Source organism: Harpegnathos saltator, unplaced genomic scaffold, assembly GCF_003227715.2.
Source record: "Harpegnathos saltator strain DR-91 unplaced genomic scaffold, Hsal_v8.6 scaffold285, whole genome shotgun sequence".
NCBI classification, from domain to species: Eukaryota; Metazoa; Arthropoda; class Insecta; order Hymenoptera; family Formicidae; genus Harpegnathos; species Harpegnathos saltator.
Window position 1 is genome coordinate 1132958 of NW_020230078.1, and position 22924 is coordinate 1155881.

The 22924-nt window shown below is 51.5% G+C and overlaps 1 protein-coding gene across 1 annotated transcript in view; it reads right to left on the bottom strand.

Moving 5' to 3' along the window:
- LOC105191319 (hemicentin-2) overlaps positions 1–22924 on the bottom strand; it is a 106691-nt gene that overhangs the window by 39466 nt on the left and 44301 nt on the right. The window contains exons 2-3 of the mRNA XM_011154631.2: positions 4573–4702; positions 659–870 (exon numbers count right to left, since the gene is read on the bottom strand). Coding sequence (XP_011152933.2) covers positions 659–870; positions 4573–4702 — 342 coding nt within the window. The remainder of the gene's footprint in view (positions 1–658; positions 871–4572; positions 4703–22924) is intronic.

Sequence of the window (22924 nt, forward strand, 5' to 3'; positions counted from 1 at the left end):
GGACGGTGCGGTGAAATGCGAGCGCAAGGGCCGGGCGGGGGGGTAGAAGGTTAACTTGATACGTTGCAGCGGAATTAACTGTTATAATGGTCCCAAAACACACAGGTCCTAGTTAGGAAGGTATAGATAACCGCGGTAGCAGCTCAATTTGCGAAGCAAACCTCGGCTTATGCCGAGATTAATTTATGCGCCGGCAAGTGCCGAGAGTTCATAAGTCAACGCTCACGAAATGTATCGAGAGCAAATGTATCGATGACCGTCGAGTAGTGGTGGTGTTGCTGCTGCTGCTGCTGTTGCTGTGCTGATGGAGGTGTTGCTGACGACGACGATGGCGCGACAACGGCGAGGAGAGCTCGCGCGTAGGCGCGCGAATCGACCGGCGTTTCGCGTTAAGTACACGCGTCGCGAGAGCGTACTCGAGGGTGCGCGAACGCACGTAGGGGTGCGATGCGCACATACATACACACACACACACGTGACGAGGGCGAGATCGAAGGCGCTTGTCGCTCGATACTCGACGCGACCAGATACATTATCACACCTGGTTGACAAAAGGAACCGAGTGTAATTGTCGCGCGATCGTTCGATTCCGATCGAGTCCGATCGTTTGGCGGGATGGGCCGAGGGGTGAGGGAGGCAAGAGGAACAATGCGCTCACCTATAACGGTTAAGTTCATCTTTTGTTTCCGCGTCGGCGAGTTTCTAAAGTCCACCCGGCACCGATAGATCCCCTCGTCCTTGCTCTCCAGCCGATCGATGCTGAGGTGCGCTGGATTCGTCGCCGTGATAAAAAAAGCTCTTGGTCCCAATGCCTTGGGCGACGACCAGAGATGGGCGTTGTTGAACTGCCGGCGGCCGCGGACGTCAAAGCTGCAACAATCGATTGATTCCTTAGCTCAGTCGCGTCGCGTCGTTCTTTCTCGCGCGTTACGCGCGGAACGCGATACAATTAATTAATACTATATCGTTGAAATCATCATCGACGCTTGATGTAATGTGCACAGAGTCGCAACGTCTCTCTCTTTCTCTCTCTCTCTCTCTCTCTCTCTCCCCCCCCTTCTCTCTCTCTCTTTCTCCCTCTCTCGCGTAATAGACGCGGCGGCATGCTGAAACGACGCCGATAGAATACGCAGCCCGCGATAAGAGTCAATTTGTCGCGGGTAATTAGCACTTTGCTCGTTATTCACATACCAAAAACTATGCCAGTTTAATCAGTCCATAATTTACGATGTAATTGCAGCATGCCAATTAAAATAGCACACCGTGACGTCGTTATTGAAAGCTTGTCGTAATTGCATTAATTACAGTTGCATAAATGATGAATGTGTATTCCCGGCTACTTGCGCGAACGGGCGTGCAATATCGTTTCGGAATTTCTCTCGTCGGTTACGGATTTGTACGGACCCTCCGCGGAATCGTATTAATCAAATTGCGGTCGTCGCGCTTGCGAGCAATTTCGTGATATCTTACGTCACATTCGACATGTTTGCGGCGTGCGAAATCGCGCGCAAAATCCCGCCGAATCCCGTTCTCTCCCGTTCGATCGCGACAGCGCGACCGGGAGTTTTGAGGGGAGAAGGAAGAAGCACGCGTCGTGGACCCAGCGACCGAGGAGAGTTAAATCTCAGACGCCAGATCCATCCTCAACTTCCGCGCAGTTGGCGTACACGCGTATTCTTCTGTCGCGCGATTTTTCGGACGAGGAATCGCGCGAATTACGATTCGCTCTCTCGCGCCGTCGCGCTGCGCCGCGCCGCGCCGCGCCGCGCCGGGCGGACGGGACGTGTCTACGTACGGCGGGGAGTCACCTGGGGAGCCATCCTCAGTGCGTGATTGCATATTAAGCATCCGTGGCGTGCAAGGATGGAGACACAAAGGGAGACGGATTAGACAGAGACGGCCGCAACGTGCCAGGGGGAAGGGGGATATAAGAGGGCCCACGCGGGACAGAAAGAAGAGAGGGTAACTCGAGGGAGAGCGAGCGTGGAGCTCGCTCGGGCTCCTCGCGAGCGACTAAAAGTTAAATTGCGTTCCGCGACTGCACGGGAGTTTGGATTTTCGCTCGTGACTGAGTATTCCCAAAGCTATCCCGGCCCTCACGCTTGCTTCCGCGGCATTGACGTTGAAATACGATTTAATTCTTCCACTTCGCACTTCTCTCTCTCCAACGGACGAACAGGGCGCTTCCGTGACGCGCCTCCGATGCCCTCCGCCCCCCGCCCCCCGTCCCCCGCCGCCGTCTCGTCCTCGCCGACAGGCCAGCGGATAGGGAGGGTAGCCCTCGAAGTAGTCGAGTACACGTACCCGACCCCGTCGCCCCGGCACGAACGAGCCGCGGATATAACACGTTCGACCGACTTTCCTCGCGAGCGATAACCCTGAAAAGCGATTTTCTCATATCGGTCTTCCGCCGACTTCGAGACCCCCCGACGTTCATCGACGCAGCGCGACTCTCAAGATCGATCTATCGTCTATCCTCCCGACTCGTCGATCACGACTTGAGAGGCTGATTCGTCGGGACTTTCCGGAAAAGTGTCGCCTGCAGCGGCGTTTCTTCGTTATCTTGGGAGATTGTCGCGCGGATAAGCCTGTGTGTGTGTGTGTGTGTGTGTGTTTTGGCCTTTTACAGTCGCGCGAGAGGAAATGATCCGGAAGTGCGAGGTAGCGCGCGAGTTATATCGAAGCGCGCGAAAGCACGGTAGACGAACGTCGTCTCAATTATCGTCCGGTGAAGCGTGAGCGGGAACGTTTTGTGGCCGGGCACGCGTTCTCGCGTGTTGAATCGAGGAATACGATGTGCGATACCGAATGAAGACACGGAATTAATTGTTGCGAGAGAAAAAACGACGCAAACTTTCGACGACTCGTTGGCGAGGTGTTTCTCAGGCAACACCTGACGTCTCCGACTCGAGCGCTCGCTGTCTTCCGCTGTCTTCTGTTTAGCTGCTATTTTCTACTGCAGCCGGCGCGGCGCGGCGCGGCGCGGCGAGCCGCTGGCTAAGAAACCGATCGCTTTAAAAGTCTCACGCGAGGGAAGAAATTTACCTCGGTTGCCTCGGCGGGTCTAAGTGTCTTGAAACTTTCCACGGGAGAACGTAGAATGGAATTGAGTAGATTCGATTTTGCGAAGTGTTATCTATTAAAGTAAAATGCGCAGGGGGCGCCGGCCGCAACGAAGAGCTTGTAAATATTATCCAGAGTTTCTCGCGATTGGCCCGCGCCGTGTACGCCGGCTCGATATTATCGAGTGCTGTTGAAACTCGGACGGGCTAGTGTGTGTGTATAAGTGTAAGTGTGAGTCTAAGTAAGTGTGGGGGTAATCGCGATCAAATATCCATATCGCGGTGAACAGAGACGATCGTTGAGCTTAATCGAAAATCTATATAAGCCCCGAACGTACGATATCGCGTCGAGCGGAAAAATTCTCTTCCTGAATAATCGTGACCTCGTGATATTAATATGATTGACTGAGGGAACGGTCGTGAGACAAATCCGGGTATTTGCGGGACAACGGTGGTTGGTCGTGCTTCTTACCGAACGAGCGACAACTCGGGAGAATCTTGACGGCACGACGTATACACGACGTGTACGTATCGCACGTGAGTTTTACCCCTATCGCGTGAACAAGACACTGAATATATAAAGAAGGCAGGAGAGATCCCGGAGAAGGACTATGAGCGATCATAGTCGCGTAGTCCCGCAGTTTCCTTTCCTTAACTGTCTGGCGTTCGTACGATAAGCGAGCACGATGTCACGCAATAAATATTTTACTGCGAGAGATCCCGCGCGCGCGGAGGGAAGAGACGACGATGCCGGGGTGCGCGAGAACGATTCCGCCGCGACTCGGAGGGCGAGAAAGGAAGGGAGGGAGGGAGGGGGGGGGAAGAGGTGAGACGCTTTAGTACGGCGGCCGCCTTTAAATTTAAAGTTCCTCGTCGTGGCGAGGATTAAACTGACTTTACAACAAGCGACAACCCCGCGCCGCCACCGAGTGCCAGCTCCTTTGCCCTCTCGCAGAAGCCCCTCCGCCCTTTCCCTGGAACGATGCATCGCCACTCGCCTCTCCCCTCGCCCCTCTCCTCCTCCCGCATATATCTTACACCTTATTACATTTCTTAAATATGACCCGCCGGATACTAACGTCGACGAGACTTTCTCCGCGCCGCCCTCCCCGTTCCGCACCCTCCCCCCCCCCCGCGGACGATGCGCCGGCCGCCGCCATTCTATATGCAAAATTTCACGGGCCGCGGAAGCGAGACGGCGACCCGAGCGAATGAACCTCACTCCGTGGAAAATAACGCGAGGAATTTCCGGACCTGAGCGTCCTCCGACTCATTCCTATTGGATTTCTTTGGGAAGGCGCGCTTTATGAACGATATGGGCGATCTTTCGCGTATCTCCCCTCGACTGCACTTTCTTTCAGCACATTGCAGATTTGTAACGTGAGCAGAGAAGAGATCTATGCGCGCTCGTGTACATCGGGGGGTGCGGGGAATATATTATACATACATAATGTATGTTGTAGCGAGAGCTTTGAAGAAATTTGTAACTTGCAATTTTTGTCTCACTCACCTGTAAATCGGCTCAATCCCGCCTTCCTTGTACCAAAGCACCATGGTGACCTCATCTTGCAAGGGGGGATGAATATCGCAAGGAAGCTGCGCCTTGTTTCCGACCACACCGTTGATAGTAACGATCGGTACTGCAACGAGAAGAAAGGATGGACCAAGTGAATAAGAGAAGAAATTCGCTTCTCCGAGTTGCATCACATACGTTTGAAATCAATGACCGCGAACCCCTTCAGGGAAGCTGCCGTAAAGTTAAAGGCAACAAACGGGTTGCACCGTTAGACCGCGAGCATGCAATTTCAACGCAAATCACATTTGACTTGTCGATAACGTTACGAGTCTCGATACATTTCCCGTTTGCGAAGTAGATAAAGACAGAGTATCAGGTCGGTCAATCTTGAATGATGGGCTGTAATCAAGCGCATCGATCTCTCAATAAAAGCACTTATATACGCGACACATTACCGCGGTGAAGTAAAAGGCCGGTGTGAGGCGGTTTTAGCAGGCACGAAAACACCGGGATTACGTCTTATTAGATGAGAATTTAGCGGCGGTGATGTACACGCTGACGTTTAAAGGCGAACTCCTGCTCGAGAGCTCAAGAGTCTCCATCCTCGGCCGCGACGGAAGGCGCACGGCGGTTAACGGTGATTCGATGTCGTCTCGCGGTTCCGTCTGCCCGATTAGATTTACATGTAGATGGATTTATCGCCTTTTAATGAGCTCCCCCGGCTCACTCGATAATCACTCCCGCGCGCACCGCTCCCTTCGTCACTCTGCCCCGTCACGGCGTGGTCATGACGTCGGCGCGTTATCTTTCCGCGACGACGCGTTTTCCGCCGTATCATCAGACTTCCTGATCACTTCGCGAGGCGTCGTGCCGCGGGAGCGATCGCTCCCAGGGATCCCATCGATCACTGCGCTACTATTTCGTCGCCCGACGTCCGATCGCGACAAGATCGGCCAATTCCGCAGTCCACGAATTTCCGTGCCCGGGCTATAAAGCACGCCGATATTTCTCTCCCCGGCAAGAAACGCCAAAACGGCCGGAGTGACGCGCGCTCAGAGGTGCGCGCACAAACGCGCGCAGCCAGTGTCCCTAGCGCGTCGAAATCCGCGAAGATATTGCGCGTACGTGCCGAGTGTTTGCCGAAGGGATATACCGACCGGTCCGGTCGCGCCGAGCGCTCTGAATCCGAAATTAGAACGCCGACAGACTTTCCGCGCGGGCAGACAGGCGACTCGATATGAGAAACGCGATAAGCAAACACACACACACACACACGCCGCGCCGGCCGCGTACTTGCTCTTTTCTTCTTTACACTTCCCCCCCCCCCGCTTCACCCCCTCCCGCCCGGAAACGGCAACTTTGACTATCGTTAACTCGGCGAGTACGACTCGACTACTAATAACTTTGTTAACAAGTCCGGCGAACTATAGAAATAACAGGTGCGAATGCCTCTTTCCAGCTGTAACTTATGCTAAAAAAGAAAAGAATGACAAAAAATAAAAAGATATATATATATATATATATATATATATACACTGAGAAAAATATCCGAAATATCCGATTGTTAATTTCGTTATTCGATCCGAAATATCCGGTATATATTTAATCGGATATTCGATCGGATAAGAAAATTAACAATCGGATATTTCTGATATTTTTCTCCGTGTATATACTATATATTCTCACAATTTACACGCACTAATGTATCGTTCTCGAAGATTGTATCCGAGAACAAGAAATACAATTTAAAGCGGAAAGCTACTCTCGCTACGGCTCGCTCGCGCTGATTATATTATACGTAGTTGCAGTTGCACACGTTTGACAAGCAACGCGTCTCACGCGCGTTCAACCGCGCGGCGGTTATAGACGCGCGCGCGCGCGCGCGATTGCATTCGGTGGCGCAATCAAGATGCTTTCGTAACGCCGCGGGACGCGAAGCCACGCTCGGCGAGAAGCGGGGCCACATTCTTCCGATCCCATTTAATCCCCGGAGAAGTTCCCGAAGCGCTTCCGGGAGGAAACTCGGGGAAGCTCCGTGCAAACTCGAAGAACGTCCGCGAGCGTGACAAGCGCCGCGCCTCGCGCGCGAAACAATTTCATTTATCACAAGAAAAATAGCGGTTTAACTCCACGGCTGGGTGTATCATACATTTTCCGCGAGTTCGAGGGCGCGCGCAAGAGAGAGAGAGAGGTAGTGGCAGAAAGAGAGAAGCGCGAGGAGAGGGTGGATTGCCGAGACCGAGGGGCACCGGGCAAAATGGAGGACACGGAGGAGCGCGCGGAGTTGGGTCGTTCCTTCCTTCCTTCCTTCCTTCCTTGCTTGTCGTCGTGGCCAACGACACAAACACGAGTGTATTAGCGCGAATGGCATCTCCGACGCTAAAGCCGTCACAGTCCCGTTGTACAGTTTATTGCGCTCTCCACTAGCACTTAGAGAAAATATAGTCGAGGACGACGGCGACGGCGACGGCGCCGCCGGCGATCGACGGTATTGTCACCGTGTCAAAGCACTTGGAGCCGACTCGCTCGACAGAGAATGAAACGCGCGCGCGCGCGAGGTCCCGGACCAACTCGCGTGTACACGTTGTTGACGATAAAAATTTGCATCGCGCGCGCGCGCGCGCGAAGCTACCGACGCGGCCGCGAGCGTCACGAGCGCGCCGGCGGGGAAATTATTACCGGCTAATTGGTGGACCTGGCGGAAATTGCCCGGCGCCGCGGATAACCGTGGCCGGCTGCTACATTAAAGTTCGCGCAATACTGTTGCAACCCGCACGAATACACACGTACGACCGTCCCGTAAAGATAATCCCCGCGCGTTTCCCCCGCTATCAGTCGATGCGCGGCCTCGTTAAATTCGCATAATGTCCCTCTCCGGCGAAAACCGCGCCGACGAATCCATCAACGCGCGATTTCCTCCTCTCCTCCTTCCGCTCTCTCTCTCTCTCTCTCTCTCTTTCCCCCCCCTCTCTCTCTCTCGCGTTCGTCTCTGTCGTTCCTCTCGCTTCTTTTTACGAGCGTTATCATTACGAGCAACACCGCGGTCCTCGCAGTTCTTATTTTCGCGCATACATAACGACAGTCGCCCTCGTGATGCGCGCCGTTGATGCTTTCTTGTCGCGTCGCCTCGGTCGAACGGACGCTCGCGTCGTGACGCGTATTCATGGTCATGATGAATCCTAAACGCCCACGTCGTTCCCGGTACAGATCGACGCGGGGAGTCGCGCGCGGGACTCATAAATAACCGTCCTACGTGGAAAACGAATCCATCAACGGCGGCCACTCTCTTTAACTAGGCGATCGGAGGCAACATCAAACGTATCTACGCGCGCTCTACCTCCTCCTTTGCCGAGTGGAGAAACCATAAATAAGTAATCTTTCGGTTTCCACGAATGCGCGGGAGGAGGGCCTTGAATCTCGAAGATGATCGCCTTGGGTGAACACGCGCACAGGATGCCACGTTTATTTTCCTTTTTATTGGCGACGTAAATTTAACGGATTTTATTTTTTCTTCCCGCTCTCGCCACCCTTCCTCCCTCTGCTGCCTCCCTGTCCATCCCTCGCTCGCACGCACCCTTTCTCTCTCTCTCTCTCTCTCTCTCTCTTTCTCTCTTTTTTGCTCTTTCTTCTTCGCGGCTCCGCTCGCCATCGGGAAATGAAATACAGCGTTATTTCAGCGGCGGAGCGTACTACGCAGCTATTTTTTCTCAACTGATAGCCGCCAATACGTTACCGGACGATGAGAGATTCCGAAAGGCCATATATCTGCCGCGCACCTGTACCAAACGCGAGAAATAGCCCGAGTAAATTGCAGCCAATAACATATTATGCGGTGATAATAAATGATTCATGCGCCGGGTATAATGCGAAATTGCAATTGCGCAGTAAGACACATTGTAATGAACTGCGCGAGTTCCGATGAAACAATATCAGCAATAACGGAGGGATTTCCATTAATTTAGAAATTCCGTAATTGAATATCAACGTATCGGAGCCCGATGGAATTCCCGCGGAAGAAAAGGCTGCTTCTAGATATCGTTGTGTCGCGGCCCAATATGTTCGGGAACGAGCCCGCGCCGGGCTCGTGAGCACACACGCTCGATTTCGCGCCTCAATGGAATAGGCTCGCCGCAACAGTCCGCGCGCCTCGAATAACGAATCCATTCAAGATTTAAGACGTACGATTAACCGGCTAAACGGCCGCTATCCGAGCGCGGTATGTATGTTATTTCTTTTCTCCTCTTTTCCCCTTTTGTACTATTAGTCAGACGATAAAGCGAACATTAGCGTAACGGTCCGCTCTGGGCGCTCTCGGTCCTAGAAAATTATTGCAGAAACAAGAATAACGCCCGGGGCTACTTTCTCGCGCGAGACAGGGTAATCTTTCAAACGATTTAACGCCAGCCTCGTATTACGTGATTGCTGCTCATTAGTATAATGGATGACCGGCGACTCCGATACATTGACTTCATAAAGAAGGAAATCACGCGTACGAGACGTCAAAGCGAAAGAGAGAGAGAGAGAGAGAGAGAGAGAGAGAGAGAGAGAGAGAGAGAGAGACAGACAGACAGACAGAGAGAGAGAGAGAGAGAGAGAGAGAGAGAGAGAGAGAGAGAGAGGACGGGAGAAAACGAGAGCTGGAGAGGAGGCGGAGAGCGAGAGAACGCGCTGGTGAAATAATAGAACGGGCTTTTAATCTGTATCCCCGAGGCGTGTACACAGAGGGCGCGGTATACGAATGATGAAAATTTACATAAGCGCGACGGGAACGGTCGATTCTACTCGGGGACTACTCAATTTGATTGTGTATTAAACGCGCCCACACGTCCCCAATAATAATGATAGGTCCTAACGCGCGTAAAGGTAACTCACCGAGGGGACTTGAAACTGCTGCATCGACATGGACGGTGTCGAAAGGGACCCTCCACCGACCAGTACGTGTACGTAATGTGGGCGGCGCGACACGCGTAGAAAATACATTTAGGACAGGCTCGATGTAGCGTAGAGACACGCTCGAGTCATTTGTCATATTCGTAACTAGCGGCTGGACGGAGGCTCCAATTTACGTGAGGACGCGCGATCGGTCGTTGTATCTGCGGCGACGACGACGACGATAACGACGACGACGACGACAACGACGACGACGATGATGACGATAGCGCAAGCGCTTAATTATATTCTCGTTAATAGAATCACGAAGGACGCGCAAAAAACGCGGTCATCGGGCGCCCTGGCGAACGAGCTCATTCCGTCCTGGTGGAATCCTCAAGGAAAAACGCGGATACGGCGAGAGCTAATTATCGCGATAATAAAGAATTCTCTCATCAACAGTTGGCGAAGTTTGAAAACACGAGCGGTCGTTATCATAACTCCGTCGGGACGAGTGTCCGGAGAGTGTTCGGAGAGAGAGAGAGAAAGAGAGAGAGAGAGAGAGAGAGAGAGAGAGAGAGATAGAGAAAGAGATAGAGAAAGAGAGAGAGAGAGAGAATAATTCATGATTTTGTATAATCCGCCGCTGCAGGCGAATTGTGTGCGCGGAGCTTCGACTGTTAAATAGACCGTTTGAAGTGCACGCGGCGCGCGGTTACCGTTACAGTTGGGAAACGCTATTGAAGTCGGCCAATGGCGACGAGCGCAGCGCGGCGGCGAGGTAAGAATCGATAGAGTCAGTGGTATGTCGAATAGACTCAGCGATAAATCATCGCGTCGGCCGAGACAGGATCAAAGATCCACCGGCGGAATGTGCGGGTCGGCATCGAGAATCGAGTTTGTTTAATCGTCGGTCGCGCGCGCTTCCGCTGGATCGCTGCTAATTACATCGTGATTCGTATTAATTATAACTCACACGCAGTCTGACCGTGCGGCGGAAAAATTTCCGCACGCGCGGATCGATCTCGGTCAGCTTTGTCGCGACTGTTCGAGATTACCGCTGCGCGAGCGCGGCGGTCTCGTTACGAGTTACGCGTCGTGCGGCATCCGGCGGAAGTCGAAATTCGCGTAACCGCGTTACCTACAGCCCTTGTTATTCATACAGTCATGATCTGGCAACTTTATTATTCTTAATCCCACTTCAAGCGGTTACTTCGTTAGCATAAGACATTATTTTAGACGGGCGGTTTCAGTGACGTTAAAATTCCTTTCCACCGCGGGGAAAAGAAAGGAAGGGAGAAAGAGAGAGAGAGAGAGAGAGAGAGAGAGAGAGAGAGAGAGAGAGAGACAGAGACAGAGAGCGAAAGGGGGAGAGAAGAGGGAAAAGGAGAGAAGATTATCGTCGGGTACTCGATTATTAGGATTTTTACGGATTCCGTCCGATGATCCCTGTCTCGGGAGCAGATTATGTATATCGCCAATTTGCTCTGACTTCTAAGTAAAGCCGATTTACAACGCGACAACGAATTATGTATTAGTAGCCGACTAAGCCTCTGATAATCCACTTATGTATTCCGTTACAAAAATAAATTTCGAGCTGAGCCTTTAAGTAATCGCATGAATTTTCACGGTATTATTATTCATAAGAACACCCTTAGCAGTTAGTATAACACACAAGTATAACGCGCGATAAATCTAATTTCTAAAATTAAAAGCAAACTTAGGGAAGAGTCGAGGAGGGAGAAAGCCAGCGATACAGCCGACTGCGTGTGCTGTATTTACGACCATGAGAATTATTCGGACCTCTGGAAAATTTTATCTATCCAACGTGTACGGAAAGCGAGAGAGAGAGAGAGAGAGAGAGAGAGCGGGAGGGGGGGAAGGGAGAGAAAAGGGTTGTTACACACTTTCCTCCCGGGCGTCGCGTTCGCTATTTATCATCCGGAAAGCAGAGTGAATTATTAAATCGCATGAATGCCCAGAGTTGCATGTTGCAAGTAAATAGCGTAAGGTATCAGAGTCGCCGCTTTATAGGGCAATAAATGGCGCGATGTAAAAACGTGTATAAGCTGTTTGTAGCGCGGACGTTATACGGCTCGATGGGAGAAATGGATGTGCAAACAAAGAAGTTCTATTTTGCAGGTCGCGCGGCCACGCGCGCCGCGGGTATGTAGATCATCGTAAAAATTCACGGCGCTAAAGAGCGCCCTTCGCCTCTCTCACCGTCGCGCGGAAACGTCCGTTACCGTATTTATGCGCGCGGGGCGTATTTTAAAAATCATTGCAACCAGAGTCGTACGACGGCGGCGCGTTCGCGGTGGTCGCTGTAGGAAATCTTGAATTTTCCTCGTAGAGCGGCATGCTTTAAACTCCTCTTTACGACGTTCTATAGTCGCATCACGATCCTTGCGTCTGTTTCCTCCGCGAGTAACAGCTTTCGCATAGAACAGAACAGTTCTGTAGCGGAGCTTTACAGTTCTCGAGTTCCGCCGGAGACATTAATCTCTCTTATGAGTTACGGTGTACATATATACGTACGTCTATGCGTATGTGTGTGTGTGTGTGTGTGTGTGTGCGCGTGCGCGTGCGCGTGTGTATAGGGCGCGAGATACACGAGTTTCGCAATCGGTATTACAATCGCACCTTAAAGTCCTACGTACAAGTCGAATCGTAAAACGCAGGGCGTGATAAAAATTAATCGTCACGTACGAAAAGCAATGTGATTAAAAGTTGACGAGTTTTTACAGCTCGCGTTTTTTACAGCTACGGCTTCGCGCTTGTGCAGCGTACGGACAACATATCGGTCGCGATATTAGCCTGTAAATTCATCGTGCTGATGTGAAAGCGTTACCTTTGAATTACCCCACTGGCCCTGTTTTCTCGCAGCCAGCGTCTTTACTGTGCGGCAAATCGGACCGTTTCGTAACCCGTCCTTGGCGGCATGCGCATTGCATTTTTCGTTTCGGGTCATATATACCAAGCGTCGCGCAGAGAGAACAACGTTTACGAAAAAATTACGGACACTGCAAGCGCGATCGCTCTCGCGGGACTGGTTTCTCTGTTTCTTCCCTTTTTTTATTACAGGACGCCGACAGAGAAGCGTCGATGATGAAATGTACGAAACAACGTCTCTTTCTTTCGTTCTCTTTTTTTCCTTTTCTTTTACGGCCTTGTGCCGTGCTTCACTTTGTTTTTTACGACTGACAGCCTTTACACGACGTAGCGCCGCGATATGATTTTATGGTCTTCTGGTGGCACTAAGTAGCGAAAAAAAGGGAGAAAGAAAAAATAATCTCGATCGCGGGAGTAATGACTTGCATGCCGGTCGACCTGGTTCTATACCGCCTTAGCCCGGCGATTACGGTCGTCGTGCATTAAAGTCAAGTGCTGGCACACCATATCGCATTCAGGCACTCTTTGAAATATCGGATATCGGCACCGAAATATTTCCCGTAAAAGCGTGACTTTGCGGAATTCGTAATCTCGAAACGGCGGGGCGCGGTGTATGAATTATATCGTGCGCTTCTACGCACACGCGCACAAAAACCCCGCGACACGTCTCGTCGAGACTCGATCTCGCTCGCTCGCTCGCTCGCTCGCGCGCGCGCGCGCCGCGACATTTTCGAGCGCGTCGCGTTCGTGTCGGAAATATACGAGTAGAGCGGAGATGCAACCGTGACGATAAGTAGTAAAAAAGGAGCAGGAGAAGTCGAAATAAACGACGGCTTTCGCGCAAGCCGTAAGCCGGCGTATACTTTTGGAGTATATCTTTAGCAAACACAGCTGGCAAAATTATAATCTACATTGGCGCGCACGCGCGCGTGATATCGCATCGATAAGTCGCTCCTGCTCGTCTGAATATTCGGGAAAAAACGCGAGGGAAAACACGGTATTCGTCTCGCTCTCGGCGGCCGCAATTATCTCAGCGCGGCGCTAAAACCCTTGGCGTCTTCTCGTCGAGAGGTGGAGTGATTCGTTAGGGTCTAATGTCGGGTATCGTCGTTTCTCCCACCTTGTGATTTATCGATTGCTAAATAATCGCCGTCGCATGCACACATATGCACGCACGCACGCAATTACGACACGGTACGTCCAATGGACGCGGTCGTATCGCAAGAATTGCAGCCTTCGGCGCGAGTGTGTCTTACCTGCAGACTGCAGCGAATGCGTGCAGCGAACACACGTCTCCCGGTATATCGATCGACGCCGAGAAAAATAAATACAAATCGTGCGCGGGTTTAAGGGATGGCGCGGAGGGGCACGGGCGGGTGCAATTACAACGGCCGTAGCGAACATCCCGCAATTATCGGGAGTCTCGATGCTCGTTACGCGAAGCGGGAAAAGGTGAAATCACTTTGTTGGCTGCGGCTACGAAGAAGTCGTAGGTAATAATTACTGATCGCGGGAAAGAAAGCACCAAAAAATATACGAAAGAGCGCTCGACCTGCTCCGGGAAAGAGAAAGGGAGAGCGGAAGAGGGAGGGAGAAAGAGAGAGAGAGAGAGAGAGAGAGAGAGAGAGAGAGAGAGAGAGAGAGAGAGAGAGAGTCTCGCACGACCAGCGATTTTTCGCGGCTTCTCGCGCACAGAAGATCTCAATTTGGCGTATCGGCCGGCCGTCGTGCGGCAATTACGCGCGCGATGTGCGTCTACATTGAGCGAGCTCTTGATTTGTATAATCAAACGCATGCGACGGCGATAATTACATAAGTACGGCGAGCGTGCGCGTGACGGCCGGCGGCGGCGGTAGTGCGGGACTTCACAAAGTAATCAATTATTGCGGAGCGCGCGCGGCTGGTCGCGCGGCGACCGATGGCTAAAATTTGATACGGCGAAATGAAGCCGCTGTTGCGATAGAAATCATAACGTTCCATTTGCTTCTGCGCACAAAAGCACCGCGGCTGCGGAAATGATCGCGCGAACGACGTGCGTTATGCGACGCAAAACGACGGGTACCTCGGTCCCGGCGGGCGCAACCGAGGAAGGCGAAGGAAATCCCGCGCTGGCAATTCGTTGCTGACGATGAACCAACGATCCGTTACGATACGCAGCCGTAAGTCAAAACCGCGAGCGAGCTCCGTTCGTTTCTCGACGAAAGACGGCCGCGCGAGAGGCGCGAAAAGACGGCGCGACGAGAGAGAAGACTCCTCCGCCTCTCGGCCTTTTAAAATTACAGCGAGAGAGCGCAGCACTCGCGCCTGATGCTTTCCAATTTTCGCGCGGAGTTCAAGAACGTGCTAAACGACCGTGGCGCGGAGCTCCATCGGCCAGCGCGCGCCACCCCGCTCTCACACCCCCATAATCCTTTCTCTTGTTTCTATTTTTCCCAGACACAGAGTATGTGCCGCGGAGCGTGAAAGCCGTGTGCGGAATAGCATTTGGTGTCTACCCTCGCAGGTTTTAACGGGCAGTCCCGTATGCCAGACGCGTGCCAAGTTTCCCCCCTTCTCATTCCGCCGTCGCCCCTCGCCCTCTCGCGTCCCTCACTCACTGTGTGTGCGCGTGTATGTGTGTCTGACCCTCGAGAGGAAGAACCCGCGGAAACAGGCAGCTCCTATTTTCGCTCTCGGCACTCCGCCGGTCCCTCGCCGCAGCTTGCCACCCTTTCCGTCTTCAATGCGGAGGATATCTCGGTCCGCCTCTTGTCTCCCGACTAGCATCCGCGACCACTCTCGTACTCGCCGGCGCCATGTGCGTCCATCCACGTGCTTTTCTTTATTTGCCTCGTCTGCTCGACGTCTGCCCACCTTACTCCCGATATCGTCGCTTTCCGTCGCCGTCGTCCACTCCGTGTTCTCCATCTCATCCTTACTCGTCCGAGCCCGCGCGAATACTCCTGCCGGCGCGCAGGACATTGGATACCGGTATTTCGGTATCTCGTTGCAGCTCCGCAGCAGCTCCTCGAGTTTTCATCGCTCTCTGCCGACGCGACGGTCGAGTCGAATATTCTCTTGTCTCCGAGCACAACGCTTCTCACGTTGTCGCGCTAGCCGGCTCTGCGCGCGCTGATGCATCTCTCTCTCTCTCTCTCTCTCTCTCTCTCTCTCTCTCTCTCTCTCTCTCTCTCTCTCTCTCTCTCTCTCTCTCTCTCTCTCTCTCTCTCTCTCTCTCCGTTTTCCGCGCGAAATCACCGGTCACCGTTGCGTTGTTCCCTCAGCGGGATAACGTAACAATTGCACGTGACGCTTGTTAATCCGGAATATAAGTCGAGCGGGCTTGATTATGGGCCGGATATTCTGCCGGTTCATCCAACGCGAGAGAAAGAGATATCGCGATTCTCGGCTGTGTTCGCGCTCGCGATTACGCTCAATTCATTTTCGCCGAGCGAGAACGTACATGTGCGCGCGCTCTCGGTGATGAGTCGGAAGTAGAGCGAAGGGAGAATCGCCTTTGCTGGTAAAGATCGCCTTTGCATGAGAGATCCTCGCGATCGAGAAGAAGCTTTATTATCCCGCCATCGTCTCTCTCTCTCTCTCTCTCTCTCTCTCTCTCTCTCTCTCTCTCTCTCTCTCTCGACGTTCTTTGACTCTGCCGTTGGTTTTTCGAGGGATGCGAAGAACCTGCTCTCTCACGCCGGCTCACGACGGGTTACAGCAATATTCTCGAGATGCGGCAGCGGTTCGTTTTTCCGCAGAGTCTACTTTGACGGATTAGCCACGGGAGAGTACGCCTCGACGCACTTCGACATTCGTTAATAATATGACGCAATTGCAAACGAACGAGAGGCGCGCGCCTCGAGCGGCGATCGTCGACATTGATTAAGTCGAGACGAGAATAGATGGCAGCGATGCTCAGGCATAATAAGAAAGCACGAGGACGAATTCGACGGACCTTTTTTTTGGTTTCGGCCAGATCCACTATCGAGGGAGCGAGCGAGCTTTAAAGCTGCTGCTTTCTCCCGTGGACATTGTTTCACAGAAACCCGCTTAGTAGCAAAGGAGAAGACAGATTTGAGTGCTCCTTCGATAAAGTTCCAGACCGGTCTTTGTATCCTGTTACTTATTTACTCCCGTTAAAGGAACGTCCCGGATAAGCGAACGAGAGGAGCGACGGTGAAGGGGCGTGGGAGGGAGCAGAAGGGGGCATAGAGAATCGCGCGGGAAGAGGGTTTCTACTAGTGCATGAGCGAGCTTTAAAGATCCTTTCAAGCGGACGCCATCCCAAATGCATGGCGCGGGCTTCCCCCGTTATCTTGTGCGCGGGTACCAATATGCTGGTATTTACCGATCCAAAAGAATTTTCCAATACGCCGGCCGCGGGTATCGATGAGTTATCGTGTTCGGCCGCGAGTATTGCCCCGCCTGTACGTCGCGAATATTTATTATCGTGTGAACTCCCGGCACGATTCGGCCACCGGCCGATTCCCCGATAACTCGTGCTGCGCCGCCTCGGTAATTAGAGGATATCCCGTAATATTATTTAAACCTATACCAGCGCGCACATCTGCCTCGCGCTGATTGTTTCTCGATGCTAAGCGACTTTAAATGATTCACTTCGTTAAACGTCGCAATTAGACTATAAATCTCTCGCACGCGCTCTCTCTCTCTCTCTCTCTCTCTCTCTCTCTCTCTTTCTCTCTCTCTCTCTGCCTCGAGGGGAGGAATCTGATAAACAGATGAAGTGGAAAGTCGCGATACTTCTGTACGTTAAATAGCGCGACTTTCCTCCCAATGCTCCTGTCGTTATCATCGAGCTATCGATTTTATCATTAGACACCGCGACGCAAAATCGCGTCTTGACGTTTCGGAATTACTTCGAGACCGCCGAGTGGCAGCGGATATTTCCTTTCCCTCAGTCCGCCGTGTAAATTTCGCTGGCGAGCGAAGGTCGAAGAGCCGGTAGTGCAAAGTCTAATGAGGATAGAATCCAAAGAAGCAAGAGACGTGATATAGCACGGCGAACATGGACGGGCAGGAAAGTCTAAAATCACGTGGCAGTAAACTAGCGGGAGCTTTCGGTATATACCCTTCCGCGTATCCCGAAAGAGGGCTTTCCGGCGGCGTACGAACGGGCACGACGTGTTATCCGGCTCGAGATTACTTCTTGGAGCGGAAATAGGGCGTCGGCTAAGACGCCGTTTCGAAATTACCGTATAATTCCGCGCGCGCACGGCGGGTATAGTCCCGCCGACGAAAATAATAGCGAAGACTGAAGCGCGCGAGTCAGATCGACTTCAATTTTCTCAAAGTCGAATTAGCGCGCGCTCGCGCATACACTGGAAGACCGGGAGAGAGAGAAAGAGAGAGAGAGAGAGAGAGAGAGAGAGAGAGAGAGAGCCGTACGTGCCGTGCTTACCTTACGTTGCGAGAGCGTGTAAATGTGACGACGAGAAGTCGCGGCGCTAGCTTCGCTAAGAGGGACTTGCCCCGCTAATTGCAAAACGCGTTCGTACGCGATCCGATTGTCGAGAAATCTATTTCCTCGAGAAGTTTCGCTCGCACGTTCTTGACATATCTCGCCTCGCGATATTTATAATGTGGCATTTCTCGTCGCGAAAGAGGTCGACTCGATTCAGACATTCATCAGTCGTGTTCTCTATATTCTCTGAAGAATTACATACGTTCGGAACGACTGGAATGAGGTTTCGCATGAAAACTCATCGAGAAAGTCAATAATTCATACGCAACGTTGCAACGGCGTATCGCCATTGTGAGTCATACAATCGCTCGGAATGAAGGGAGAAGATGAGACAGGCGCTGGAGATATTCGCGTGATGAAATGCTTAGCGAAGGAATTGCATTTCGATTGATCACCGTGCAACAATCCGATACTGATTTTCCGTTGGCTCATTGGTAGTTTAACCCCGAGCACAGCCTCGAGTATCGATTCGGCCCGGAGAGAGTCTCGGATTACCTAATTAACGGGTCCTTCTATCTACTCCGGGATCTGCTCTCTCAGGCACCGCCTTCCGTGCGATGCTCATTACTCTTTGATCGAGCGACTGAGGCGCGAATATAATTCTCAAAGGAAGATTTTTCGAGCGGCCGGAAGCACGCGGACGTGGAAGAGATGGATACGACAGGAGGGGCGGCGGGAGGCGGGAGGCGGGAGGCGATGCGTGTTCTCGCGATTTGTGATCTCGACGGAGACTGAAAGAGGAAAGATTAAACACATAAAAAAATGAAAAGATCGGTCGCGAGGGGAGGGGAAGAAACACGGTGGGAAGATGAGCCAGAATGACAGAGAGAAAGACAGAAGTGGGTAATAAAAACGAAGAGAAAAAAGAAGTGGCCGGAATACCGCGGGAGAGAAAGAGAGATAAGGTCAAGTTGGTCGTTTACCGTCGGTCGTGTGTGACTCGCGAAGCTCGACTGACTTCTCCATTACCGCCGCCCACGCCGTCCTTCCACCTCGAAAGTTCATTTTAATGCGCTCACACTGAGGTGGTTGCCGACCCCGGACTGAAGTCTCCCCCTCCTCTCTCTCTCTCTCTCTCTCTCTCTCTCTCAAGTGTCGCCTAGTTCTATGACTTGGTCCGGGGAACTTGTGCGGCTCGCGGAGTTTGGCTCGGGTACGACGACGATTCAAAACGGCGAGAGAAACGCGTCCGCGATACTATATCGAGTAATCCGAGACGACAACACCGAGACGGCAGGCAAGCTGGCGCGAGTGCGCGCGCGCGCGCGGTAATTGTAATTGCGACGCGGAGTTTCCGGAACAATGCCGGGGCCCGAACGTATCGAAATTAGATATTGCGATGAGCCCGGAGTATTCGCGGTACGCCAAGTCTGTCCAAGTTCCTGGCGCGCGCATTACCGAGAATTGGAACGTGATCGGAGCAGGTAACGATACGCCCTTCGCCGTGGTCTAAATCACGCGGGAATGCCGGCGAAATGAATTTCGCGCTGACTGCTACCGCCGTCGTGTCGATTAGTGCGGGGAACGCGCTGAAATCGTGGTCATACTTAAAATTCCGTGCGTTCGATCGCGCGCGCATTGCGCGTGCAATATGTCGTCAAGATGAGATGGGCTCCCCGCGTCGCGGTGATGTTTCGCCTGTCTGCGTGAAGAATTATCACGCTGAGACGGCTGTTAAATTTCGCAAAAAGCCTCTGACGACGCGGAACGCACTGGCGCGTACGCGTCGGTGGCGTGCGTGCGCGCGCGCGCGATAATGCGATTCCAGTCGTGAAATTGGCGAAAAGCTGGCCGTCGCGAGCCAAGTGTACTCGTGCCGACTGGTGGTCGTTGAAACTTTTATCATTCGCCGCTAATTGATATGCGGGACGGGGAACGCGAATTATTTCATCTAAAAATCAAATCGCGGTATAATTACGGCGTTTTAATCAACTTTGAGGGATACTTAAAAGCCGCTGAAATTTCTCCGCGAGAGAGGCGACGGCGGATTCAACGGGAATACGGAGCGCCGTTTAAATCACGTCGTCGTCGTCGTCGTCGCCGGTTATCGGGAGAAAAGTCCGACATCGTTATAGTCGGCGGAACGATGATTCTTCTCGCGCGAAATCCGCGCGTACACGTCGACCGACCACCGCGAATATTCCGCAAAGCAATAACGCATTTCCGCGCTACGGTTCGTACGGTTCGTCAGATATACCGGCCCTGTGTTATTTCAGGCTCACGCTCGAGAACACGTTCTGTGTGACCATTTCGGTTCAATGAAGCTTTGGGGCATGATCTGGATACTAAGCTCGGCCCGATTCCGCTGACCGATCTTATTACAGCGGACGCAACGGACACGCTCGGAAACTCGTCCCCGGATGATATTGTTTCAAGAAACTAGGCGGGGGGGGGAGGGCACATGTACGCGTATAAAGTTAATCGAACACGTTGCCGCGTCGTCGCTGCGATCGAACGCGAAGACCTCCCCCGGATATTACCTCTTTCTCTTCTCCGAGCATAATCACGAACTGAGCAGCTTCGCGAGCAGCGGAACGATCTTCTTTCGGAACCCCGAATATATAGCTCCTGCGAGCAATTCTTGATATTTTGATATCTTAACTCGAGACGCGCGCGATCAGGTCATCGATATTGCGATTAACTTATCACTGACCGAACATATGAATATTTCCTTGAGCTGCTCCTGATAATTCTAATTTTCGAATCGAGTAACGAGTGAACAAGTAATCAATCAACATCTAGAATTATTGATCTTGAATATCGATCTTGAATTAACGACATTAGTTTCCAAACAGTCAATAGGATGAATAACGAATACATGATCGTTTACAATTCCGTAATGGAAAATGAGAAGTTTACTCTCACATTTGACATAATAAGACCCGAAATTGAATTGCGCACATTGATAATGTCCGGTAAATCGCTCGATACGTCAATACGCCGCGCAAAGGGTGTGAAATCTTTAACGAGGCGCCAGTAACCACGACGGGCCGAAAATTCCGCTCGTTTGCCAGCTGTAAATTCGATTATCTCGTCGTTGCGGAGTTCAACAGAGTTATCGACGCTCGCGATCTGCACGATCGCACGTACAGGCCGTGTCTCGCGATCGATAGCCCACTGTCACCGTTGAAACTTACATTAGTTAGCGCACAACGGTCGTACGGCGGCCGAGTGCTTGTATCCGGATTACGGAGTGTCGACGTGACGGCGACTCAATGGGGGCAAGTGTACTCGCGAGAGAACGGGCGATATTAAAACTTTTGACGACCCTATTTTGAAGAATCCTTTGGCGACTAATAGGCACGAGTGAGCGGACCGTAAAGCAGTCTCGACTGCTTACCTGCGGATGGTGGAGAGCATTAGGAGCTGCTTCGCGCGTGATCACCGCGAGCTCGATGAGCTCCGAGGGGTGTAATCTGGAACTTTCATTCGGGTCGCTATCCCGCTTTCCGGATAAATAAAGCCGGGAGTTACGGGCGTTTGTATGTGTGTGTACGTGTGCTCGTGGTGTGTGGCCGCTACGAGAGCGTTATCCGGAACGCAACAATGAGAGACGAAGTTATTAAAGAATAACTTGGCGCACCGCGGATTGTTGCCCGTAATCGATGAGCGATGTGGCCGCAAGTGTGTGGCCTTACAGTGTCGGGATATTGTAAACGTGCCTTGGACGGCGAATCGCCCGCCAATTCGCTTATAGCTGTCAAGAAAGTCGCGCTGCGCAACGTACATTCGCCACGAGGCCCGACTAGAAATTTATCCCATGCTCCTGATCAGGTTAACCTCATTTGGACATCAGGTCCCAATAAGGTAATACTAGCGGGTCCTAGTAAGTCATGTAACGCAGCGTGGATATCAGGACCTTAATAAGGATTCACAATCAAGTCCTTATTGAGTTATTACTTTATGGAATCCTTATTACGTTTTTTTTTTTTTTTTCAAATTATGGCTCCTGATTACTCGCCACGGCTATATTGGATGATGACATTAGAAATAAGAAATGACACGCTGAATATTCTTTCATGTAATTTCCAAATGAAAAGATATTTGCATGAAATAATATTTTAGATTAAGCATAAGCATACTTGTAAAATGTTTCGGAAAAGAAACATAAAATGAATATCATAAGATCATAAAGTATCACAAGGTGACAAGACATAAAGTAGTGTTAAAGAGAAAAGTTGTATGTCACGTTAATTTTACAACTATTTATTGACTGCTAAAAAAGGGATAGTTTCTATAACATTTTATGAATATATTCAAGTGATCTGAGGTATTTTTTCAATGCAAACATCTTTATATTTGGAAATGACACCCAAAAATTGTTTTGTTAAAACTTGATAATGCAAATCATATTAGGTACAATGAATAAGATCCCGACAAGGACCTGATCAATTCAGCCATATTATATCATGCACTAAGTTAGTACATTAAGGTCCTAATGTGGACCCAATCATATTATAACCTTATAAAGATCTTCTTTAGTCATTTGTCGTTAGAACATTACAAGGACTGACTTACTTAGAATTACCTTTCATTCAGCCTGTTATCAATGATCTTTATCAATGTTAAGTGAACCTGATCAAAATTTCTAGTCGGGGGGAGTTCGAGACCCGATGCTGTAATTTTACTTGCCGGCACTCGGTGTAGTCAGCACTTGTCACATTAGCTGCATTCCTCAGCGCTGTGACACACGATGAGACGAGAAACTGACTGAAACACAATTGATGGGAAAATCGATCGATTCGAGCCGCGGGCTGGCGGCCGGGGGCCGTGTCGCGCCGAAAATCTCGTTAGCAACCTCACCGGTTTGCACAACTAATATCTCTCGCGTGTTTGCTTTATGCTTCTTCCGTTTCCCGCGCTCCCGCTGCATGTACCTTGCGCCACGAGGTTCTTGATTTTCAACGGCACGTCCATCTCTCTCTCTCTCTCTCTCTCTCTCTCTCTCTCTCTCTCTCTCTCTCTCTCTCTCTCTCTCTGTCTGTCTGTCTGTCTGTCTGTCTGTCTTTCTTTTTCTATCTATTTATCTATCTATCTCGGTGTCGTCTCTCCGTATTTTCCTACGAACGCTCTCTCGCTCCGTCCCGCTTCATATATTCGTATTATTTCTACGCAGCGCGA